The sequence below is a fragment of the Leucoraja erinacea genome, chromosome 1 (assembly GCF_028641065.1).
Source record: "Leucoraja erinacea ecotype New England chromosome 1, Leri_hhj_1, whole genome shotgun sequence".
Classification (NCBI taxonomy): domain Eukaryota; kingdom Metazoa; phylum Chordata; class Chondrichthyes; order Rajiformes; family Rajidae; genus Leucoraja; species Leucoraja erinaceus.
Window position 1 is genome coordinate 21,845,441 of NC_073377.1, and position 26,531 is coordinate 21,871,971.

General features: G+C 39.5%; 1 protein-coding gene across 16 annotated transcripts in view; it reads right to left on the reverse strand.

The window, feature by feature from the left end:
• Positions 1-26,531, reverse strand: part of tcf4 (transcription factor 4) — a 618,702-nt gene that overhangs the window by 61,212 nt on the left and 530,959 nt on the right. For all 16 annotated transcript variants that reach the window (XM_055662660.1, XM_055662829.1, XM_055662572.1 and 13 more), the window contains 4 exons: positions 14,920-15,025; positions 9,909-10,042; positions 6,643-6,775; positions 2,193-2,260 (listed from right to left, as the gene is read on the reverse strand). In XM_055662660.1, coding sequence (XP_055518635.1) covers positions 2,193-2,260; positions 6,643-6,775; positions 9,909-10,042; positions 14,920-15,025 — 441 coding nt within the window. The remainder of the gene's footprint in view (positions 1-2,192; positions 2,261-6,642; positions 6,776-9,908; positions 10,043-14,919; positions 15,026-26,531) is intronic.

The following is a 26,531-nucleotide window of genomic DNA, read 5'->3' on the forward strand; positions in this document are numbered from 1 at the left end:
CTGGGGATTTATCAGCCTTCAGTCCCATCAGTCTATCCAATCCCATTTTCTGCCTAATGTGGATTTCCTTCAGTTCCTCCGTCACCCCAGATCTTCTGGCCACTAGTATATCAGGAAGATTGTTTGTGTCCTCCTTAGTGAAGACAGATCCAAAGTACCTGTTCAATTCATCTGCCATTTCCTTGTTCCCCACAATAAATTCACCTTTTTCAGTCTTCAAGGGTCCAACTATTTTTTTCTCTTCACATACCTAAAGAAGCTTTTACTATCCTCCTATATATTCTTGGCTAGCTTACCTTCGTACATCATCTTTTCTCCCCGTATTGTCTTTTTAGTTATCTTCTGTTGCTCTTTAAACATTACCCATTCCTCTCGCTTCCCGCTCATCATTGCTACGTTGTACTTCTTCGGTTTTATTTTTATACTGTCCTTGACGTCCCTTGTCAGCCACGGTCCGCCCCTTACTCCCCTAGGAATCTTTCTTCCTCTTTGGAATGAATTGATCCTGCACCTTCTGTGTTATTCCCAGAACATTATCTCTCAGCAGTGGCAATGTTAAAACTGAGGAACTAGTATCTAGGAAATCATTGTGTAAAGAATACTTCCCAATACACAACCTCACAGTCTATTGATGCTACAGTGTAACCTTTTTTTTCAAAGGATGCAATATACTTTGAAAGGAAAATAATAAAACTGACACTGCAGAAATACTATTCTTAAATCTACCAAATAGAGGTAAAGTAGATACAGAATTATTTTATTTGTACTTTACCTCTACTTGTTAGACTTAAGGATAATAATTTTGAGATACAAATTGAAATGGAAACAATTTTAGGGCGAATCCAGATCTTCAGGTGTGGTCCTTTGCATCCCACCAATAAGACTTTTAGATACTGGCTCCAGTTCCTGCAATTCCTTCTGACTCCCTGTGGTGTTGGTCCCTGCACTCTTTCAATTCACTCCAGCCCCATTCCCACTATTGTTATTCTTTCCTACTCACTGGTCCAGATTCCAGCACTCCTTTCGAATACAGTAGGTCCTAGTTTCCAGGCTCCCTACCAATTCGCAGGGGGCATCCAGAAATTAGGTGCAGGAGTAGGCCATTCGGCCCTTCAATTCCATTTTCTGATCATGGCTGATCATCCCTCAGTATCCCGTACCTGCCTTCTCTCCATACCCTCTGATCCCTTGGCCACTCTTTCTTAAATATTCACTCCAGAGATTCACCACTCTCTGTGTGAAAAAAATTCCCCATTCCCCCCCTATCCTTAAGCTGTGATGTCTTTCCCCAACTACTGCATCTGGTCCACCCCTTAAGAATTTTGATTCTATAAGATCCCCTCTCAATCTCCTAAATTCTAGAGAATACAGTAGGTCCTAGTCCTGACATTCCTGGTGCTCCCTACCAATTCGCATTTGGGCACTGGTTCCAGGTGTGGTTACGCTGCCATTCAATCTCAAAACTGAGCCATTTACTGGAAATTTATTTGAATATAGTGTAACATCAAATTAAAGTGAATTTAAAAAAGAGGCTGGGATATTGATAGCAGGTATAGCATCCAGCTGCTAGTTGGGCACTACCAACGTTCTGAGTGTGCCAGTTATTGGAGTTTTAGTGTAAATGTATTGTGCCAGAATGTTTCTGGAACTATGCCAGTCAGGCAGCCAAAGAGCTTGGATTAAATGTGTTATACCCACTAGAAATCAACTGTTTGAGTATCCCTAAGATATATATAAAATACAGGAGTAATTCAGCAGGTCAGGCAGCATCTCTGGAGAATATTGGTTGATGACGTTTCGGATTGGGACCCTTCTTCAGATTGATTTTTAAAGTGGAAAGTGGAAAGAAAGCTGTAAGAGAGGAGAGGCAGGACAAAGCACGGCTGGTAACAGGTCGACATGGATGAGGGTGATTCCCCCAGCTTTCTTCCCTCCACCCCCCTCCCCCCCTCCCCCTTACAAAGGAATAGGGAAGTTTCGGTCAAGACCGTTCACCAGACCCTTTTGAATATCTCTGTTTAGTACAGGTTTCATTAAGTGTTCTATGGTGCTTTGAGATCTTTCATTTGTACATCACTGCATTGCACAGCTACTAGCTTTGTTCAAATTCTCCAAACCACTGGGAATTTTCCACATTCATTGCCCCTGAATTTGTGCCGTCGATGGAATTGAATGCCAGCCTCTCCACTTACTGATGCGAGTGCTTTGCCCAGTGCATCACCAGTCTGCGAGCTGCCAGTTGATCCTCCTGCTCTGCTGACTAGGAAAGAGAAAAATAAAAATGAATCAAATTAGGCTACAACCTAGAGAAAAATTCCAGCTTTACACCTCACAAGGTTGAGTTGAGTTTTGTTTATTGTCACTAGTCCCGAGGTACAGTGAAAAGATTTTGTTGCGTGCTATCCAGTCAGCGGAAAAGCAATGCATGATTTCGATCGAACCATCCACAGTGTACAAAAAAACATGACAAAGGGAATAACGTGAATGACGTTTAGTGCAAGATAAAGCCATCAAGTCCGATCAAAGATAGTCCTAGTTGTTGATAGGATGATTCAGTTGCCAGATTACAGCTGGGAAGAAACTGTCCCTGAATTAGGAGGTGTGCATTTTCACACTTCTATACTTTTGGCCGATGGAAGATGGGAAAAGAGGGAGTGACGTGGGTGCGCTTCGTCCTTGATTATGCAGCTGGCCTTGCCAAGGCAGCGTGCGATATAAATGGTTGTGGAGTATTGCCAGATGATGTCATGGACTTTGAACTGTTACATTAGCAGGTTTATGCGATACAGATGGATGGCATGGAGGGGAGAAATGAGTTAATGACTGAGGTTCAAACTTTCTCCATTTTGCAAACATAACAGCTATTCTCACTGGGTTGCTCTTTTGTAGCTGAATGCCCTTTTCCGATTCTAATGAAATTTGGATTATGTCATATATGTCAAAAAATATCGGAGCTTGGAAACAGCTGTTGCCTTCTGCCTAATTTAGTGTTCAAAGATGGACAGACAGAATGAGGATAGGTCTTAGCATGTTTAATTCAGAGAGCAAGAATCGAGGAGAGGCAGGCATTTATGAAGGTTACACTTCAGACACGAAAGGGACAAAGTCAGAGACAATTCCCTGCGTGCCTATTTATGAACGACAATCAGTTGAAGCTTTGAAAACAAATTATAGAGGCAAGTTTTTTTTTACGGTAAGGAAGCTGGACAGATGCTCGGGAAGAAATGTAGTTGTTCTGAGAATGGTGAGCAGGATTATAATTGATGGTCTGACTGGAAAGCAACATTGGTACAGCTAACCTGCCAAAGGGTCTGCCTCTTATTAAAAAAAAACGTAAACTTATAAAATTACTAAACCAACAATTCTTGACAACAAAGGAAAGAATTTAATGTGGTATACATATATATATATATTATTCACATATGTATTATTTAGCATTTATAGGTTGTTTATAATGCATACAGATTTGGTCTCCTTATTTGAGGAAAGCCATTCTTGTTATTGAGGGAGTGCAGCGTAGGTTTACAAGGTTAATTCCCGGGATGGCGGGACTGTCATATGCTGAGGAAATGGAGTGGCTGGGTTTGTACATTCTAGAATTTAGAAGGATGAGAGGGATTCTTATTGGAACATATAAGATTATCAAGGGTTTAGAGGCAGGAAACATGTTCACGATGTTGGGGGAGTCCAGAACCAGGGGCCACAGTTTAAGAATAAGGGATAAGCCATTTTGTATGGAGATGAGGAAACACTTTTTCACAGAGAGAGTTGTGAGTCTGGGGAATTCTCTGCCTCAGAGGGTGGTGGAGGCCAGTTTTCTGGATACTTCCAAGATAGAGGTAGATAGGGCTCTTAAAGATAGTGGAGTCAGGGGATATGGGGAGAAAGCAGGAACAGGGTACTGATTGTGAACGATCAGTCATGATCATATTGAATGGGCCGAATGGCCTACTTACCTATTGCACCTATTGTCTATAATGCACTGGTTGCGTTCAACCATTATGGCTTCATATGTATACTGGTCTGAATAAATCAATTGGAATGACACCAGAATTGTAATTGTTATTTGATGTGGGATCACCCAGTTGAGATGATTTTTATGCTCAATGTGGTACAATGAAATAAAGCGAGGCTTACGAGATTGCTAGCATACTTGTCTTCATATATGCTTGTCTTCAGGTGCAGGGTACTGAGTTGGATGATTAGCCATGATCATAATGAATGGCGGTGCAGGCTCGAAGGACCGAATGGCCTCCTCCTGCACCTATTTTCTATGTTTCTATGTTTCATATATGAAATCCAGTAAGGATTATTCAATGTTGAGGATTACAATCACGAGTTGTATCTGATCTCTATCAGCTCTCACCCATAGAAGCCAACTTTAGCTTCCCAACAGTGCAGCAGAAGTGGTCTGCTAAGTTGATGAAATTCAGGCTTCATACTTGGATTACTTCCAGTCAGAATGCCTGAGCACCTTGGCACGTAGCCGCTTACAGACTGATTTGCTGATGGAGCTCTCAGCAAATGTCCTGTAATCTTTTAAAAAAATCTGATACAAAAGTAAAGGTGTGCATTGCATTGAATTATTATAAATGTGGTTTCATCGAAGTCATTGTTACCAAAGACCAACTGGAAAATTCTTGGGCAGTCCCACATGAAGCTTAGCAGGCTAACAGAAGATGTAGAGATATTAATAATATAAAAGCCATTTCCATTGTGTGAGGAAGCGAAGATTAGATGCATAGAAAATGCTGAGAGAATGGAGCAGCTGGGCTTGTACACTCTGGAGTTTAGAAGGATAAGAGGGTATCTTATTGAAACATATAAGATTGTTAAGGGTTTGGACACGCTAGAGGCAGGAAACATGTTCCCGATGTTGGGGGAGTCCAGAACCAGGGGCCACAGTTTAAGATTAAGGAGTAAGCCATTTAGAACGGAGACGAGGAAACACCTTTTCTCACAGAGAGTGGTGAGCCTGTGGAATTCTTTGCCTCAGAGGGCGGTGGAGGCAGGTTCTCTGGATGCTTTCAAGAGAGAGCTAGAGGGGGCTCTTAAAAATAGCGGAGTCAGGGGATATGGGGAGAAGGCAGGAACGGGGTACTGATTGGGGATGATCAGCCATGATCACATTGAATGGCGGTGCTGGCTCAAAGGGCCAAATGGCCTACTCCTGCACCTATTGTCCATTGTCTAAAAAGTGGTTAGGGGAAATTTCTTCATGTATGGAGTATGAATTGTTTCACCACAAGGATACTGTAGGTTGAAATAAGCGGTACAACACATTATCAAGATAAATATTTAAAGTAGGAGGAGGTTTCACGGACTACACTGGCCAGAATCTTTTTTGGGTTTCTCTAGCAGGGATAGGCTTACTGAAATGTGAATTTCTTGGAATCTCTCAAGGTTTGGAGAATTGGCCAAATGAAAAATATGTTTGGGCAAATCCTTTGTCTGGAGGGAGAGTAGTCTGTGTCACTCTTATTGCAATGAGATGATGATCTTAATAATGAAGTCTACATCATTTGCAGATTTCTTATGTAGAATCTTGCAAAGACACTGCTCTTTTTACCAAGAACAAGACTGACTCAGTTTCACATGAGTCAAACTTTACCTTCAGACATTACTCAACAGTTAAAATCTCTTAAATGTGGTCACTGTAAATATCATGGAATATTAAAATCTACAGAAACATTTTGCTGTTCATGTCTGATAGTCGACTTGCAACTTTCTTCATGAAGAATTAAATGCATTCAAATAATTTACAATCCCATTGTGGATTTCACACCCTTTAGAACAATTAATGATTATATATTTCAATAACGTACCATTATTCTAATTGAATTTATTGGATAGTACAATACAGAAGCAGCCTTGTTCCCTGACCAAGCACGTGGTTTGGCATTGTGGGAGCCAGCTTGCGGCTCAAAACCATCAATATTCATTTTTATTTAAAAAAAACAAGAAATTCACTTCCTCAGTGGACAGGGAATTTGTTCATTTGGACAGGTGCATGGATAGGTTGGGTTTAGAGGTTCATGTGGCCAAGCGCAGGCAGGTTGGACTAGTGTAGATGGGGCATGTTAGCCGACAAGGACAAGTTGGGTTGGAGGGCCTATTTCCATGTAGTATCACTCAATGATTTATGAAAGCTACATGGATCCCATTCAGTCACAACTCCATTATAAATGTGGAAGAAAATCTGGAAACTTGATTGAAATGGGCTAAGATGTCTATATGTGTATAGACAAAACAGATGTTTAAGTACCAGAACTACCATATCTTGTTTTACTAAAATGTCCAACCTCTCTTCTTCAAGAATGTTTCATTTGCTAGATTTTGGGGCAAGATATATTGTTTATATTTTTATTTTGTACAATAGTGATATATAGACAGGTATTACAGTCATGTTGTTTACCATTGCTTTAAATAGTCAATCCTACTGCCTTGACCAGTGAAGTGAATTAATTCGTTTGAGTTCATTGATGCAGAAAGATTCAACAAACTGTAAAGAGTTAGGGCAGTCAGCAAAGCTGTTCATCAATTCCAACAACACCATCATTCTCTGCATTTGTACCAACCCACTGTGCCCCCCACTCCCCAAGTTCCAAAAGACACAATTTACATTGCCCCTCTGTACCTTACCCATGATATTGTCTGTTCCGTTGGCTGGCGGTGTGCAGGAGGAAGCTCCATAGTGATTTGTGCCACTGCGGTGGAAACTGGACATAGGTGGGAGGCTGGCATTGATGTTCGTTGAGGAGTGCGACGTGTAATTCTGTGGTTTACAGGTTTGTACATTATATGGAAATAAATGAAAAAAGAATATATTAATTGTGTTCAATGTTCAGTACCATCTTGATCTCAGGTTTCATGTTATATTCGTTTGTATTTTATAGCTACTCTGCATTGTTTGCCTATAGTATTTTTTTAAAAAACAAGCCAATCAGAGGCATACTAAAACTCATTTCTGCAATGCCCATTTGGTGGTTATTCAATTTCCTTACTGAATAATGTTTTTTTAACATGCTACCACTCTACTGTCAATCTTAACAACTTGCTGAGTAAATAAATATAATTTACCCCTTGGCTTTCAAGGCAAATATCTTTAGTTACTGCCTTTCTGCTAATGACTCACTGACTATGTGAACAAATCTCACCATGATCTAATACCTGTATAAAATATTACTATAAATAATGTGCTTTTTTAGGCCATAATTAATTTTGCTTACAAACCAGACTGATTTCAAACTTGTATTGCAACCATGGCTGAACCTGTTTTTTCACCTATCACCAACATCTGGGCATTTTCATGAAGAAATTTCAGATCTATTCATCTGGATTCAAACATTTGCTGATATTCTTGCTCTCGTTAACACAGGACAGTGAAACTAATTGAGATATTTCTGCTTTCCTTCCTACTTCCATCACATGCCATTTTATCAGTTCTGGTGATATTTTTATTGCCTGACAGCACACTTACCTACATTAAAACAAAATATGGACACCTTTTAGCATATTAATATTAAGGTCAACTTTGAACTGTAACCAGATCCCCAATTCATCAAATCTTTAAAAAAAAACACTCGTCAAAAAAAGAGGAGATCCTGATAATTTATATTACAAAAATCAGTGCCCTATAAACTATTAGTGAAACATTTTGTAGGAAGGAACTGTAGAAGCTGGTTTACACCAATGATGGACACAAAATGCTGGAGTAACTCAGCGGGCCAGGCAGCATCTCTGGAAAAAATAAATAAGTGATGTTTCAGGTCGAGACCCTTCTTCAGACTTCTGAACAAAAATGCTACCTTAATGAGGCAAGGTCAAATGCAGGAGGGGGAGTGGGGGTAAAGGACAAGTCTAATGCTCCCCCATATTGGAGTTTGGAAGGATGCAGTGAATTAGCAAAGAGACATAGGATTTCAGAGAATTTCACTGTATTTATCAGCAATATTCTGGCGACAATGGGCAGAATTATTCACAAACGTAAAACAATCCTCCCTCTGGCACATCATTGCCATTCAGTAAGCTGGAATGGTATATGCTTTCTCCTTGTGGTATGTTACTTTGTTTGTAGTTATAACAAACTGCAACTGGGTAATATATGCTGCAGAAAGAACAGTGGAGATATTCATGCAGTGATATATTGTTTTTTAAAAAATATATCTATATCCTAGAGCAAAAATAAAAAACCCCATAAATTCCCATTAGGGCCACCTTATTTTCCATTGCAAAAAAATAGCAGTCATAAACAACCAGTAAGGCTAGAGTAAAAGTAGAGAAAAATAAAATGGATAAATGTTGATGCCAGTTGGATTAGTCCAACATCTGTACATAGAATGGAAAAGCAACAGTTTTGATGAGCTCTAAAAGGAGTGACTCAACTTTGCATTCAAACTGAATGCAAAAATATTATTTGAAACCCCAAAGCCACTTACTGCACGGGTTGATTAAAAAAAAGTGGCACCTCCACCATGCTAGATGTGTGTATCGTCTTGGATGCACATTTAAAAGAATCGTAAAATAACTTCACTGTTGTTGGTAATAATGTCAAAACATGTTTTTTTTATTTTAGGAATACTTAAAATCAACGTTCCTCAGCCAAATGGCCTTTAGTTTGTACTCTTTCATTTGTGTGTGTTTTTTTAAACAGTGCACTCACTGGGCTCAAAGCCGAGATTAAAAACACTTTTTTCCATGATAAGCAGCCCACCCAGATAGAACCCCCATGGGCTTACATTGAAGAGCTGTATTTGATTTACATAAAAATAAATTAAGCAAATATTTATAAAAATGCATGGAAGAAATAAAAATAACAATTTACAGAACTTTTGGATCAATTTTTAATTAAATGCACATTGTTTTAAGTAGCTGTGAGCAGGCATTCCTGTGGAACTGCACAGAAATATTTATCTTCAATAGTTAAAGTACATTAATATAAGAAATGCCTTGGTTTTCTCATATAGTCTTTTGCCCTTTTTTTCCCCCCATTGAGTGATTTTTTTGAAAGGAGAAGGTCTAACAGCAACATTACATTGTGAAAAACAGTAGAACAGATAAGGGACAAATAATAAAAAGTTTGTTAGTAATCGCAGGTGTGGATTTCAAATATGTTTTGAATGTAAGTAGAAGGATGTGCCAGGAAATAAATGACTGAACAGCACAATGTGCACACATTCATACATATAGTTCTGTTAGCTGGTAAAAAATAGAAATAAAATTAAAAATAAGGGGCAACACCCAGTTTGTGGTGTGACTGTGGCAAAATAATTTATTAATGTAGCATACATAGCCAGGAGGTTTGGTTTTGCAGCTTATGTCAAGTTGTACGGCCTCAGCTGGACTGAAGGATTTAAACTGCAATTTGTCCGTGTCCTTTTATTATGGCGAAATCAAAATTAGTTGGAGCAGATATTTATGGACATATGAGAAGAGGATAGTATCTGACCGCCTTTGGCACTTTCACTGATTCAACGGACTCACAAAAGGACTGGGTCCAAAGGAAAAGCATTTCCAACCATGAAATAATTTAGTTTCTTCAGAGAAATGGAGGAAGAATAAACACAGTAATGCTCCAATTCATTATAATTAAAGTTGCTTTTAATCCAGATCAACCCATATGCACTATAAAGTTAAGAAATTATACAACAGAAGTGTTTGTTTTCAACAGAAGAAGTATTTTGATCATCAAGATATGGAAGGCTATCGACAATTTTTTTGTAAATGTGATTATAGATGTATTTGATAGCTGGCATGGGCTGAAGGGCCTGTTTCTCTATTCTGTGACTGCACAACATTGCAGTTTGTGAATCAAAAATGTAGGGCAGACAGGACGAAAAGATGAGCATCACAGATAACATTTAAGAATATTGCCAGCAATTTGCCAATACGTAGGAGACCGCAATTACCAGGCGATCTTGTGGATGCAGGTTGCAGTAACTGCTGGACTGTGGAACCTGGGAAGAGTTTACCAGCATGCCTCCATAAGTGGGCTGATTCATTCCACCAGAGGAACTCCACGGATCGGAATTGTGATGCCCATCTGGAAAGAGAGGTCATTAGAGTGACTCTTTCAGAAACAAAAAAAGCCCACTAAAACATTCTTAATTGAGCATTCCTGCTGACTGTTTGGCTGGAATTGAACTCTTAATTACAATGTGCTGTTAATTTAGAACTGCAAGAAGACCTCGAAACAATATTCATGTGTGGAAGGAACTGCAGATTCTGGTTTAAACCGAAGATAGACAACAAAAAAAGCTGGAGTAACTCAGGGGGTCAGACAGCATCGCTGAGGAAAAGGAATCAGTGACGTTTCGGGTTGAGACCCTTCTTCAGTCTAGAGGTCTGAGGAAAGGTCTCGACACGAAACGTCACTTATTCCTTTTCTCCAGAGTTGCTGTCTGACCTGCTGAGTTATTCCAGCTTTTTTTGGCTATCTTCATGTGTGGAATGCTTTTTCATTTCAAACAAACTGCGAAAAAGCACAATCTTGGCCAAATTATAAGAAAAATAAGTTGACATTGCAAGCCCAACCATGGAGTGAAAGGTTGGTCGAATCCTTAGCTTAAAAAATAAATCAGGGAAGGTAGTGCATCCGTGGATAACAAGGGAAATCAGGGATAGTATCAAAGCGAAGGATGATGCGTACAAATTAGCCAGAAAAAGCAGCATACCAGAGGACTGGGAGAAATTCAGAGACCAGCAGAGGAGGACAAAGGGCAGGGAACATTAGGAAAGGAAAATAGATTATGAAAGAAAACTGGCAGGGAACATAAAAACTGACTGCAAACGTTTTTATAGATATGTGAAAAGAAAGAGATTAGTTAAAACAAATGTAGGTCCCTTGCAGTCAGAAACAGGTGATTTAATCATAGGGAACAAGGATATGGCGGACCAATTGAATAACTATTTGGTTCCGTCTTCACTAAGGAAGACATAAATAATATGCCGGAAATAGCAGGGGACCGCGGGTCAAAGGAGTTGGAGGAATTGAGTGAAATCCAGGTTAGTCGGGAAGCGGTGTTGGGTAAATTGAATGGATTAAAGGCCGATTAATCCCCAGGGCCAGATAGGCTGCATCCCAGAGTACTTAAGGAAGTAGCTCCAGGAATAGTGGATGCATTAGTAATAATCTTTCAAAACTTTTTAGATTCTGGAGTAGTTCCTGAGGATTGGCGGGTAGCAAACGTAACCCCACTTTTTAAGAAGGGAGGGAGAGAGAAAACGGGGAATTACAGACCAGTTAGTCTAACATCGTTAGTGGGGAAACTGCTAGAGTCAGTTATTAAAGATGGGATAGCAGCACATTTGGAAAGTGGTGAAATCATTGGACAAAGTCAGCATGGATTTACGAAAGGTAAATCATGTCTGACGCATCTTATAGAGTTTTTCGAGGATGTAACTAGTAGCGTGGATAGGGGAGAACCAGTGGATGTGGTGTATCTGGACTTCCAGAAAGCTTTCGACAAGGTCCCACATAAGAGATCAGTATACAAACTTAAAGCACACGGCATTGGGGGTTCAGTATTGATGTGGCTGGCAAACAGGAAGCAAAGAGTAGGAGTAAACGGGTCCTTTTCGCAATGGCGGGCAGTGACTAGTGGGGTACCACAAGGCTCAGTGCTGGTACCCCAGCTATTTACAATATATATTAATGATCTGGATGAGGGAATTGAAGGCAATATCTCCAAGTTTGCAGATGACACTAATCTGGGGAGCAGTGTTGGTTGTGAGGAGGATGCTAGGAGACTGCAAGGTGACTTGGATAGGCTGGGTGAGTGGGCAAATGTTTGGCAGATGCAGTATAATGTGGATAAATGTGAGTTATCCATTTTGGTTGCAAAACCAGGAAAGCAGACTATTATCTAAATGGTGGCCGATTAGGAAAAGGGGAGATACAGCGAGACCTGGGTGTCATGGTACACCAGTCATTGAAAGTAGGCATGCAGGTGCAGCAGGCAGTGAAGAAAGTGAATGGTATGTTAGCTTTCATAGCAAAAAGATTTGAGTATAGGAGCAGGGAGGTTCTAGTGCAGTTGTACAGGGTCTTGGTGAGACCATACCTGGAGTATTGCGTACAGTTTTGGTCTCCAAATCTGAGGAAGGACATTATTGCCATAGAGGGAGTGCAGAGAAGGTTCACCAGACTGATTCCTGGGGTGTCAGGACTGTCTTATGAAGAAAGACTGGATAGACTTTGTTTGTACTCTCTAGAATTTAGGAGATTGAGAGGGGATCCTATAGAAACTTACAAAATTCTTAAGGGATTGGACAGGCTAGATGCAGGAAGATTGTTCCCGATGTTGGGGAGGCCCAGGACAAGGGGTCACACCTTAAGGATAAGGGGGAAATCCTTTAAAACCTAGATGAGAAAAACTTTTTTCACACAGAGAGTGGTGAATCTCTGGAACTCTCTGCCACAGAGGGTAGTTGAGGCCAGTTCATTGGCTATATTTAAGAGGGAGTTAGATGTGGCCCTTGTGGCTAAAGGGATCAGAGGGTATGGAGAGAAGGCAGGTACGGGATACTGAGTTGGATGATCAGCCATGATCATATTGAATGGCGGTGCAGGCTCGAAGGGCCGAATGGCCTACTCCTGCACCTAATTTCTATGTTTCTATGTTAATGCTACCTGCCCAGTAATGTAAGAGCTACAGTTGGAAATGTAGAAAATAGGCAAAACAAACCATACATAAATAACTGCAAAAGGATTCCAAACACATTGCAAGTATCTCTGATTTCATCCTGATGGTGGCAACTCAAAAACGTACTTAAATTTATGCATCTCTAACCTCTGCACTTCACAATTGAGGGCATCAACATCAGCAGCTTCAGCCCTCAGCTCTGGAATTTCCTTCCTTAAACCTTAATAACATCTCTTTGGTGACACTTGAAACCTACCTCTTCCACTGAAAGTTTGGTCCCCAACTACAATACCTTGTTGTGTCATTACATCTTTCTCTATAATCCCCCTGTGAAGAACATTGTTTTCATTTGTGGCTCTAAAAGATCTACATAAATATAAGATTTTGTTGGTAACTGATGCTTGCTTCATTATTAATACTGCTGAGTGGGCAAGAAGAAATGATTGATTGTAACACTATGTGGGGTGGGTTCAACACAAAGTACCGATTCAACATTAGAGGATCTTTCTTAACTTGCATGCTAAAGAAAAGTCTTTTAGTATAAAGTATTTGTTAGTATTAAGGGCAGCATGGTGGTACAGTGGTAGAGTTGCTGCTTGACAGCGCTTACAGTGCCAGAGAACCGGGTTCGATCCCGACTATGGGTGCTGTCTGTACAGAGTTTGTACGTTCTCCCCGTGACCGCATGGGTTTTTTCCGGGATCTCCAGTTTCCTCCCATACTCCAAAGACATACAGGTTTGTACGTTTAATTGTCTTAGTATAAATGTAATTTGTCCCGTGTATGTGTAGGATAGTGTTAATATGCAGGGATCGCTGGTCAGTGCGGACTCGCTGGGCTGAAGGGCCTGTTTCCGCGCTGTATCTCTAAACTAAATCAATAAATCACTATGTTTATGAGAGTTAGATTTAGCTCTTAGGGCTCAATCAAGGGATATGGGGAAAAAGCAGGAACGGGGTACTGATTTTAGATGATCAGCCATGATTATATTGAATGGCGGTGCTGATTCTTAGGGCCGAATGGCCTACTCCTGCACCCATTTTTCTATGTTTCTACTAATATTACTATGTTTTATATTATTTCCTGTTCTTGAAGTCAAGAATCAATAGAATCAAAAATCGTGTCAAGAGAACCAGGAGTTAAGAGAGTTAAGAGAGTCGAGAGTTTGATTATTACATGAACCAGCAACGGAACAATTAAATTCTCACTTATGTGTCTGTTGTTGGCGGTGACTAGTTTTATTAGAATTATTTCAAGAATGACGTTTGGGTCAGAGTACAATGCCATTCAGTTGGCTCGATGGTGCTTTATTTCTCACATATGCGACTGCACAGTGAAATTATTTTTGCATATATTACACATGCTGGTGACAAATGTGGCAATAATGATATAACATGCAATATGGTTTTCTTCCCAACAGGCAATGCACAAGCACCTCCCAATAAAACCAACCATGTTAATATTAGTGAGGAAAGACACAAGATGCTGGAGAAACTCAGCGGGTCAGGCAGCATCCTGGGAGAGCATGGGATTGGTGACGTTTCAGGCTGCACAGTGATGCATTAGTGGATTTGCTGCCTTACAATGCCAAAGACTCAGGTTCGATACTGTCTACAGGGGGCTGTTTGTACGGAGTTTGTATGTTCTCCCTGAGACCACGTGGGTTTCCTCTGGGTGCTCTGATTTCCTCCCACACTCCAAAGACGTACAGGTTTGTAGGTCAATTGGCATGGGTAAAAAAACTGTAAATTGTCCCTCGTGTACCTGTTTTCACACTATCTCTAAAGTCTAAAGGGTCAGGATCTTTCGTCAGACTGATTCTCCACTCCACTCTTCTAGATTTATTTCCTGCCTTCCTTGCAATCAGTCTGAAGAAGGACCCCAACCCAATACATCACTTATTTATATTCTCCAAGGATGCTGCCTGACCCACTGAGTTACTCCTTGGTGAACCATCCTTGGTAAACCATCATCTGCAATTCCTTGTTTCCACATGCTAATATTGGTATTGGTTTGATGAGCTGGTACACAGATCTGCTTAGGTTTGCAACTAAGAGTATAATGTTTGATGGTTCATTCACAATCGCAGTTGCTGGGTAATAGATGGGCGCAAATCATGAACATAAATAAGGAGATGAGAAGAGATTGATGAGGACACATTTAAAGACAAATTTCTCGTTATTTTACCCTCCCCAAAATGCCATCAAATGTAAAGACAAAAATATGAAAACTTTTCTTTAAAAGAATCAATTGATTTAAGTCAAGACACACTCACCTTGCATAAAGAATGAACTAGAAAACGAACTGGACGGAGGCTTGGAGGGAGGGTAGCCAGGCGAATCCCTGTTATAATCGGCAGTGCTGGCTGATGGGGCGTACACCTGCAAAAATAATAAACGCTTATGGTTATAAAAGGAATACAACAACAATGTGAGTTTTCAATAATTCAGTACTGGGAAGGGCACTGGAGCTCTTACAAACCAACTGTTATGTATAATAGGCATTTCTAATGATTAGAAGGAATGTTGATAAGATCCATATGGGAATACGGCAGAATATATAGTACAGTCCTGTGCTCACCGCTCTAAATTATCCTTTACCATAATCACATTGAATCACACCACACATGATCACACCGCAGCCATGATCACAGTGAATGGCGGTGCAGGCTCGAAGGGCCGAATGGCCTACTCCTGCACCTATAGTCTAACTGTGTAGAAGTGCTGATCTTGCAAACTTATATGTTTCATCGTTGTACTAATTCATCTTGGTTCAATTCTACAGTGCATTTGGGGCAAGCTGAAAATCAAATTTAATAAAAATGCAAATGCTTGAATGCAGGCAGATAGGTAGGTAATTGCTTCAGTATATACCTAAATTAATCTCCATGATCAGGATCACAGTCACTTTTGTTTTAAAGGATTGAGAACAACGAAGGGGAGAGGAAGGTGCAGAGAGGTAAGGGTGTTGGTGGTGGAAAGGATTCACGTTGAAGTGATTTTCAGTGATACAATTCTAAGGTACGGCCACAGTGCTCCATGTGAAAAAATATCTATGATCCTATTTACCTCTTTCAGATACAGCATAATCTGCTGTGCTTTTCTGGTTAAATCAACTTTGTACAGAAAACATACTTTATAATATGAAAGAAACATGTAATTTAAAAGATGCAAGCTGTATTAGACCTTGATCACAGCCGTTTCTTTTAGTTAGTTAGCAACCATTTGAACATATCTAGATCACTGTTATTGAATTTTCGCAAATATGGAATTTCCTCAAATATAATCTACCTGAATTAGTTCAGAACAGATACTAGCCACTAACCGCTAAAGTATTTCTCAAAAAATGCTGTAATAGTTGTGAATATTTACACGTCAATGCTAACAATGTTAGATTTTGGAGAAATAAGAATGGATATTCATTTTGAAAATATGACCCCCAATACTCCTCAATAATGTTCCATAATTTATTAAAAGTCTTGTTCACTTCAAGAACTCATGTCACTAATATAGCTTGATTCACCTTCTATTTTTCACATTCAGAGTGCAAATATTTCAATGAATCAATAGCATCTATCACTCCACCCCAATCTAGCAGGCATATTGGATGCATCATCGTTTATATCAGAATCTGGGCTGCCAAGGTTAAGATGTCAAAAAGACTTGGTCATAGTTCTGTGAAGTTGGTAGAAATTATCATACAATTCATATTTGGAAATCTTTTGGCAGTTTTAACATTGTATGAGGGCAGAAACCTTGGAATTGGAAAATTCAATGTTTTAGAAATTGTATCTTTAAGGCCAAATAAAGCAACCACACCTATAATATTCAAAATGCTGCCAAAACTCAAATGCCAGGGAACATTACATTCTTCGTTTTTGATCCATGCAATATAATGTTTGGGAAATAAAAATTAGAATAGAAAAGCTACAATTAATTTATTAAACAGAACTACCGCTTTATCGCTTCCGAAAATCAATGGACTACGAATGATGGCAAAAGAACCATGTGTCACCTTGAGTGAGTTGAAATGATCTAGTAAGAAATGCACGTTATTATCATGCACATAAAAGTCTTAACATATAGTGAGAAGAAGCAGGTGGTTATTTTTGGTAAAGCAGAATTTTCTTGACAAATTGAGAAAATAATATATTTTATTGTTTCACTGGTATTTTGACAGAAATATTGTTATGTTTTTAGAAAGTGCACAAACTTATTTTATATTTTGTGATGTAAAATCACACAGTACAGATATTAAGCTATTTTCACAAGACATGATGAACAGTGCACAACACACACAGTTTGGAACTGAGGAATGTGCTCTAGATATTTCTCAGGCTTGGTCACTGTCTAATGCAGCTTTATGGGACCTCCACTTGACAGCTGCAGAGACTCAAATCTGATTTCACACCTTCCATGAGCTAATCAAAAATCATTACATGGTATTTTAGCTGTAAAGCTCTTTTATGGACAAGGCCTGGATATTGGTTTAGGGTGAATTTAGAATGCTTCTACAATTCAAGTGGCCAATGTTTACTGTCTGAAGTTTTCCACGGCAACTTGGATGAAATTCTGGAGAATGGTTGTTTCAATGAAAGAAGGCACCCAAAGAACAACTTGCAGCAGTAGAAAAAAAAATCCACTCTTGCCAAATGAAGGTTGTACTGGGGAATTTACAGAACCTAAACATTAGCTTGAATGGAATCGAAAAAAAACACTCAACATTAATTTGCAAATTACAAATGGTGTTTGCAAGATATGAAACATTCAAAAGGATAACAAATTACATTCAACAGCCATTATCGTTTTTGATCTTGTGGTTTAATGCTGTAATTTAACTTCCTAAACCTTATAAAGGTTCCAAACCACCTGCTGTTCTTTATGCAATGATCAATTTGCAAAAATAACTTTGAAGGTGGAGTCTATTATCCCTATGTCAGCTCCAAGGTAAGCTGCAACAGTAAAAAGAAAACATTTTTAATTAACACTTATGGGATGCTTTCTGAATAAATTGCAGAAAGTTACTGAAGCGGAATGTATAACGCTAGCTTTAAGTCTCTATACAATCCTTCTAATCTAAAATACAGATGACTGAATGGCTATATAAGATCATGTTACATGTGAGCTTCACATGTGCCAGAAACTGACATTAATTCCAGCTCTGTATCATAATGGCATTCACAAGGAAAAAAATCTGGAAATATTTCCAAGATCTGACATACATTCCACATGCATCCCAACAGATGTGCTGGGGGAAGGGAAGAGGTTGGCCATTAGTTTACTGAAAGAAGCATCTTTTCATGAGTTCTCATCGTCAGCAACAGAGCTGAGAGTAACAATGTATATTCTAAAACTGTAAATGGCCTAAAAGTACTCTGTTTTCTCCTAATTTCTCTTGAAGAAATGTTATCAACAGTGACAGATTTGCAAATTATTAACCCACGTATTAAAATAACCTTAACTAAAATTAGAATTATCTCCACACACCAAAAAAAGTAAGGAAAAATAATAAAGCAACTATTATAAACAAGCCTCACCTGGTTGAAATGTTTTAAAGTGCTTTTACTAACTCCAGATTTCACTCTCTTCTTAGCTTGTCCCCTATCTTACACCCACCCACCCACAAACTTGTGTTACCAATGTCCTAAAACCTGCCTAAGGATCATTCCTGTTGAATCCACAGCCAGCGTCAGCTTCATAGACCTACATAGTATGGAAAAAAAGGACCTTTAGTCTACGTTGATTATGCTGACAGTTGGCATACTAATCCCAATTTCATAATCTGTCCAAATATCTTTTAGAGGTCATGGTTGTATCCGTTTCTGTAACTTCCTCTGGCAGCTCATTCCAGATATGGACTATGATCTGATTGAAGAAGTTTCCCCTGAGGTCCCATGTAAATCTCTCCTCTCTCACCACAGAAGCCTGTGCCCTCATGTTTGTTAATCTATTCTCGATTCCAGTTGTACAAGATGTTGGTGAGGCCACATTGGAAGTATTGTGTTCAGTTTTAGTCACCCTGCTAATACGAAGTACATCATTAAGCTGAAAAGAGTGCAGAAAAGATTTACAAGGATGATGTCAGGAGCTGAACGATAGGGAAAGATTGGACAACCTAGGACTTTATTCCTTGGAGTGCAGGAAGCTAATGGGTGATCTTATAGAGGTATATAAAATCATGACAGATATTAATAGGGTGAATGCACATAGTCCTTTATCCAGGATCAGGGAATCAAGAACCAGAGGGCATACGTTTAAGATGAGAGTGGAAAGATTCAATAGGAACCTATAGTGTTACTTTGTCACTCAGATGGTATATGGAATGAGCTGCCAGAAGAGGTAGTTAACACAGGCACGACAACAGCATTAAAAAGACACTTCTACAGGTAGGGAAGTTTTAGAGGGATTTGGGTCAAATGTGGGCAAATGGGACTCGCTTAGATGGAGCATCTTCGCTGGCATGGACGAGTTGGGCCAAGGGACTGTCACTTGATGACCCTCAGTTTTCACCTTATCCATGCCTCCTGAAAAACAAAACCCAGCCTATCCAACCTCTCCCTAAAACATAAGCATGCAAGCTCAGGTAACTCCTGGTGAATCTCTACTACACACTTTCCAACCTAATATTAATCCTTTATCTGGGCAACTAGATCTGCACATGATACTCCAAGTGTGGTCTCACCAAAAACTAGTACTGCTGTATCATGATATCCCAACTTCATAGTCAATACCCTTCCGAATGAAGGGAAGCATGCCAAACGCCTTCTTCTCCATTGCCCACCTGACTCACCTCTTTCAGAAAACCATGTATCTGTATTCCCTGTTCTGCAGCACTCTCTCCAGGGCTCTAATATATACTGTGTAATTCCTGCTCTGGTTTGACGTGCCAAAGTGCAGCACCTCAAGCTTCTGAGAGTTAAATTCCATTAAACATAACTGAACAAGGTGTATGGTAGGTAGAGGAACGCTGCTTTGCGCGATGAGTTTCAGCCCGCGGATGAGAATTGCGGGGTTGAAGAGCTTAGCGCGGGGCCTCACTACACCGCCCCGCGCGGCTGGAATGGCCCGCGGGTTGTGCGACCTCGCACCACCCGGCGTGGCTTCAATGGCCGCGGGACAATCGCCATCGCCAGCCGGGGGCTTTGACTTTGACTCTGACATCGGGGGGGGGGGGGGGAGTGCAGTGGAGAGATAAGTTTTTTTTTTGGCCTTCCATCACAGCTATGTGGATGGATGTTTAAGTAAAATTGTTTTTGCTTTGTGTCTGGGGATGGTCCTGAAAAATTTATGGCTGGAAGACACAGAGAGTAATGTTGAAAAGGCAGAAGAGGGTAATCTAAGAGATGGCCTGGACATTGAATCTTCAAGACAAATCAGACCACCAAGGTTCCAAACAACTGAGGCTACGGGATGAAGATGGAATCAGTGGCAAGGGAACAAAAGTTGTGATGTAAGCTCTGGTCTTTTGTATGTTGAGTTGCAGGACAATTCTGACACATTCAGGGCTGGATGTCAGTCTGATCTATGAGAGCTCAAAGACTGTTGAGTAAAATGGGAAAAATGCAGGAGTGGCTGCCATCAGCAAGTAAACAGAAGCTAAAACAATATTTTCAAAAAAATGAATAAAACACACAAATGAGGAAGAGTTAATTAGATGTGTGGTAACTCTGGTGGTGAGAAGTAGAGAAAGATCATTGCTGGAGGCTTCTACACTTCATTCAACGAGAGTCCTATAGAGAGATTCCCAGTGTTGCACAACCAAAGATTTACAGTCAACTGCATCAAATACTGGCGAGGTGGTGAGGAGGTTGGTCTTGATGAAGTGGCAGAAAGTATAAGTGATACGTTTTATTTTTTTCTACTTTTTTTTGTTGAACTGTTCAGTTATAACTGGGCTGTAAGCAATCTTAGACAAGTGGCACTGCAAACATTGAAGTCTCATTGAAATGCACCATTAGAAAGAAAAATATGGTGATGCTCTTAGTAACATACAGAAAAGTGAAAGGCTGGGATAGAGTGGATGTGGAGAGGATGTTTCCACTAGTGGGAGAGTCTAGGACTAGAGGTCATAGCCTCAGAATTAAAGGATATTCTTTTAGGGAGGAGATGGGAGGGAAATTTCTTTAGTCAGAGGGTGGTGAATCTGTGGAATTCCTTGCCACAGAAGGCTGTGGAGGTCAAGTCAGTGGATATTTTTAAGGCAGAGGTAGATAGATTCTTGATTAGTACAGGCATCAGAGATTATGGGGAGAAGGGAGGAGAATGGAGTTAGGAGGGAGAGATAGATCAGCCATGATTGAATGGTGGAGTAGACTTCATGGGCCGAATTTTACTCCTATCACTTATGACCTAATGCTGAACTGATTCTTCTTCATTGTTTCTTCCTGTGACCTTCTGTACATTTTCTAAACTGGAAAATGCTGTCAACCACCCAAACGATAGAGATGATGCACAGAGAGCACAACGCAGGGGAACAAATGACTGTCATGCACAACATCCTTTCGTGATGGTGAAATGGTGGCAAGTTCACAAAGACACAAGTGCAAACAATACAATAAACAAGCAATATAAAAACACAAACTAAAACATTGGTTCGTCATGTCCATAATGAAATTATTAAAAATGCCAAAGCACAGGAAAACAATATATTACAATTACTTTTCAAAAAGCTTAGTCACAATCATGAATTATTCAATGTAAAAATGTTCAAAATCAATGGCATGTTTTACAATAGTTACAAGCAAAATATAAGTAGTTATCTGCACATAATGCACCCCTAAATTAAATCACAGTCATACAGTCATACATGGTAGAATCACACCTTTCGGCCCAACTTGCCCCATATACACTAGTCCCATCTGCCTGCATTTGGCCCAAATCCCTCTAAACCTTTCCTATCGATGTACTATTCTACCTGTCAAAATGTTTCTTAGACTTTGTGATAGTACCTGCCACAACTACCTCCTCTGGCAGCTTGTTCCATACACTTACCACCCTTTGTGTTGAAAAAGTCACCCCTCAGGTTCCTATTAAATCTTTGCCCTCTTACCTTAAACATGTTCTTGAGTTCTCGATTACTCGACTCTGGGCAAAAGACTGTACATTTACCCTTCTATTCCCATGATTTTGTACACGTCTGTAAGATCACTCCTCACCTCCTGCGCTCCAAGGAATAAAGTCCTAGCCTGCTCAGTCTTTCCCTCTAGCTCAGGCCTTTGAATCCCAGCAAAATCCTCGCTAATCTTTTCTGCACCTTTTCCAGCTTAACAACATCTTTCCTATGGAAGAGTGACCAAAACTGAACACAATATTCTGAATGTGGCCTCTCCACTGTCTTGTACACTGTAACCTCACCTCCGACTTCTATACTCAATGACTGATGAAAGCCAATGCGACGAAAGCCTTCTTGACCGCCCAATTATCAAAGAACTATGGACCTACATCCCTCTGCTCGACAACACTCCCCAGAGCCCTGATGGTGTAGGTCCTGCCCTGGTTTGTATTCCCAAAATACAACACCTCGCAGTTCTCTGTGTTAAACTCCATTAACCATGTGTCAGCCCACCTGCCCAGCCAATCGATAACCTGCTGCAAGATATATTTTGCTTCTAACTATTTAATATTACTCATTGGTAAGCAGTTTATATCAAAGATCCTACAGCCAGACATTAATTGCATGCATTAATCTCAGGAATTTAGATTACACTGTATTTGTAATTAAAGATATAGGCCATAAATGATGAACAATATTGTATTTGAGCAGGCAGATAGTTCCGTTCAGAAGTAAATATCTAGCAGCGGGCTACACATAATTAATCTAATCTTAGGGTTATACATAGTCACAGAAATGTGTCTTTGTGTGTATCTCTTTCGCTCCACCAGAAGAAGCCAGCCACATTGCTTAGATTGTTACTTCTAAACATTATCTGTTCGACAAAGCTCAAGTTCCAACAATTGTTGGTTGTGTAAAGACCACCATATTAATAAAGAAGGGTCTGAAGAGGTGTACATCATATGTCTGAAGAAGGGTCTTGACCCGAAACGTCACCTATTCCTTCGCTCCATAGATGCTGCCTCCATAGATATTCCATGGTTTCTCCAGCACTTTTGTCAACCTACCATATTAATAAATGTAAGTGTTACCATTGTTGGTCAGAATATGACAACAACCTGCATGACACATATCCTTGAAAGGACACAAAGTGCTGTAGTAACTCAGTCGGTCAGGCAGCATCACTGGAGAACGAGGATAGGGGACATTTCGGATTGAGACCCTCCTTCAGACTGACTGACTGGGGGGGGGGGGGGGGAGGGGGGGGGGAAGAAGAAAGCTCTGATGGTTCTGTGATAGATGGTCAGAACAATTAAATTGAAAGAGTAATTGAACAATAGTTCTGATAGATGGTTGAAAGCGTTTTGAATTGTGAAGCTACAGGTAGGAAAGTAGCAGGGCGGAGTGAAGAAATAGATGGGAGTCTAGATGGGGTACAGGGGAGGAGAGTGGGGTGTGGGGGACAAAGTGGGGGTTGTGGGGGGTGATTAATAGGAGGTTACCTGAAATTGGAGAATTCAATGTTCATATCATTGGGTTGTAAGCTACCCAAGCAGAATATGACGTGCTGTTCCTCCAGTTTGCATGTGGCCTCACTTTGGCAATGGACGAGGCCCAGGACAAAAGGATCAGTATGGGAAAGGGAGGTGGACACACACATCCTCCTTTCGAGATTTTATTCATGTCAAAAATCACAAACCATCTGAATGTGCAAATGAAGTGTCCATGTGGTCTATGGCAGTATTTTTCAAACTGAAGGCAAGAATGCACTTATTTTAAATATGGGTTACTTATTTTAAAACCATGCTAAATTAGGACTATAGGTGAAAGACAGTTTTCTCAATGATCGACCACCAAAGATGGATTTTTTTAACACAAAATTGAAAATCCACGTATCAGTACCGTGACAAAGTTTCAGGAATAGTTCTTGCATTTTTATTTAGCCTTTGTTTAAAGTATTGACGACCAAATTTCTCCAAATTTACAAAAATGTGACAACTTTACATTTTATTAGTAGAACTACTGTTATCTTGGAAATGCATTCAACGTTCCTGAATAATGTGGAAGCTGAACTAAGTGCAATCATAGGTTTGTTTCAATATTGTATTTCCAGTGTACTCAGCCCTCCTTCAATATTCATCTCCATGCATTATTTAATACTTTGGATAAATTGGCAAGCCTATGCCAATGGCTTCTGGTGCAAGTGCTGTTCTACGCTTTTCGTCAACAGGGGTGTGAGGCATTACTGTACACTGGCAGAGAATCAATTCTTCTTCCTCACAGCGGAACAGGATTGCATCAGAATAAGCAGCAGCAGTCAACAGTCATGGAGGGTGGATAAAGTATCTATCCTTGGATATCAAACTTGAAATTTAATCCACAATCCACAATACGTTGCCAATTTAAAACTTGGAAATTACAAGCACTATCTTCACTATCCTTCTTGTTGGTGGAGGACAAAGAGCAACAAAATTGGCCCACATTTCTAATATTATGCAAACAGGACCCAGTTTGCAGTAAGGACAACAAATAAAAATGGCCAAATTATCATGGAAATCAGTAAAACAATCAATGCGCAATCACAAAAATGATTCTTATAAATGCAATAAACTGGGAAAAAATATTTGTGGAATATTAATTTCACCAAAGATTTAATTTCAGCAGTGATTACATTTCATCAATTTAAATTCTCCAAACTCATAACTGTATTAATAGGATTTTCATTTCAAAGAGATCTGAAATCTTCTATTTAAATCAATGGGCCAGGTACAAACAAAACTTGTATGTTTTATTGTAACAGGAGATCTGCGATCAAAAAAATCTCTCAGAGTCTACACTTCAACATTACAGGGGAATTCCCTCCAAGTCACTGGAGTGAAATTTCAAAAAAACTCCACTATAAAGCACAAAAAGACTGTTAAATATAAATTTGCAATCTAATGTAGGTATTGTAATAATACCAGCTAGGCTTTGAACTATAGGGTTAACAATAAATGCAGTTAAACAATTATCATTAGATTTCCCCGCAGTCTCTGTGCATGCTGAAAATGAGTTATTGGAAAAAGAATGCTTTCCCCAAGAGTTTTGTCATTCTGGGAATAGGAAATCTTGCTCCAGAGCTACAATTTGTTCTTGGCTCCAAGAACACAAGACTCAATATTCTGATATTAATGTATTTTCTTTAATTATTGCTTAACTGTTCAAATTTCGTGCATGTTAAATATGGAAGGAGGAAGACTGTTAGAAGCCGAGGTTTGTTTGACATATTCCAGAAAGACCTCAGAAGGTTAATTGCAAGTCATAATTTAGACCAAATGTTGGTGAGAGAGAATGATTAAAAGACCAGCTACATAAGTGAAGCATATTATAGCACTAGCGAAAGCACCGGAAGGAAATCCCACCCACCTCACCCCGTCCTCTTTCTATCAACCTGCAATTGCAATAATCAGAAGCAGATGTCGGGCCTTCCAGATCTTTCTCACAGGACAAACACACAAAGCCCATTTCTGGCATTACCATCCAAAAGTAATTGAAACCATATGAGCTTCAGAATAGCACATGCGAGCATTTTCCCGGCAAGAAGAATGAAATTGCAGGTCCCGCTGCGCACTAAGTGCACCATGAAAACAAGTGTACATAACTACAGTAACCACCTGTAGCCTAGATACACGCAAAAAAAAAAAACCCTTCTGTCAAAATGGCAGCTTGCCCCAGGAACTTAAGACAGTCATTAAACTAGTGTGATGAAAGAAAAAGGTTGTGAGGTGAAGGTGGTTTGTCGGGCTCAGAATTTGTTTTTGTGATTAATACCAATAATAATGAATGTAAAAGTGTAGCTTAGAAGAGGAAGCACAGGCATAGGGAGGAGCAGGAATACAGCTAAAGTTGTCTTTTTGGCACTTTTAATTCATACTAAGGCAGTTTCCTTTAAGCAATGACTTTGTTTATATTTATAAACTAAAATGTTATTATTATATTCTTTTTAATTATAATCAAAAGCCACTCGTTCCACATTTGTGTTTTTAAAACATTAAACTCTGCTTTGCTGTACCACATACACTGCTTGATTTTCATATTGAATAATTCAATAATTCCTGGCATCCCCCTTATGGAGGTATTGTCCTCTGTCCTATAAGCACCTCCTCCACGATCTCTTCAATGCAAAATTTGTACCTTTAATTCTTAGTTCACATGAAAGGTATTCAACAAGAAACATTAATCCATTTCACTTTCCAAAGGCACTCAATAACCTGCTGAAAGTTTCCAGCCTTTTCTGTATCTATTTCAGAGTTCCACCATTTGCAGATTTTCAATTTTCAATAACTAAACAGATTATCTCGTCATTAACACATGCCCTTTAAAAAAAAAAGTTTATCATGTGTAAATTGATTAATCCAATTAATATAGCAGCAGTGATTCAATGGTACTTTATTGCCACATGTACCCAGGCACAGTGAAATTCCTTTTTTGCATACAGTTCAGCAAGTCCTACTTTACAGAGGAACTATCACACTTAAGTACAAAAGTGTTGGAATAGTAGATTACACTGAAATAGAACACGTCACCATGTTTTCTGCACCATTTTGTATGATTCCAGTTGAAATTTGCTAACAAATATAGTCTTAACAGCAACTACACTTCATAAAGTAGTAATTGGATTTAAAGCATTTTGCAAAGCCTTGAGTTCATGAAAGATAATATATAAATGTAATATTTCTCTTTTATTATTCGCTATAGATTTTTAAAACCCAAGTTTGATTTCTGTTGGTTTAGTCCTTGATTCTAATCATTTCAGTTTTGGCGACCACTTTAAAACTATAAAACATAGGGGGATGA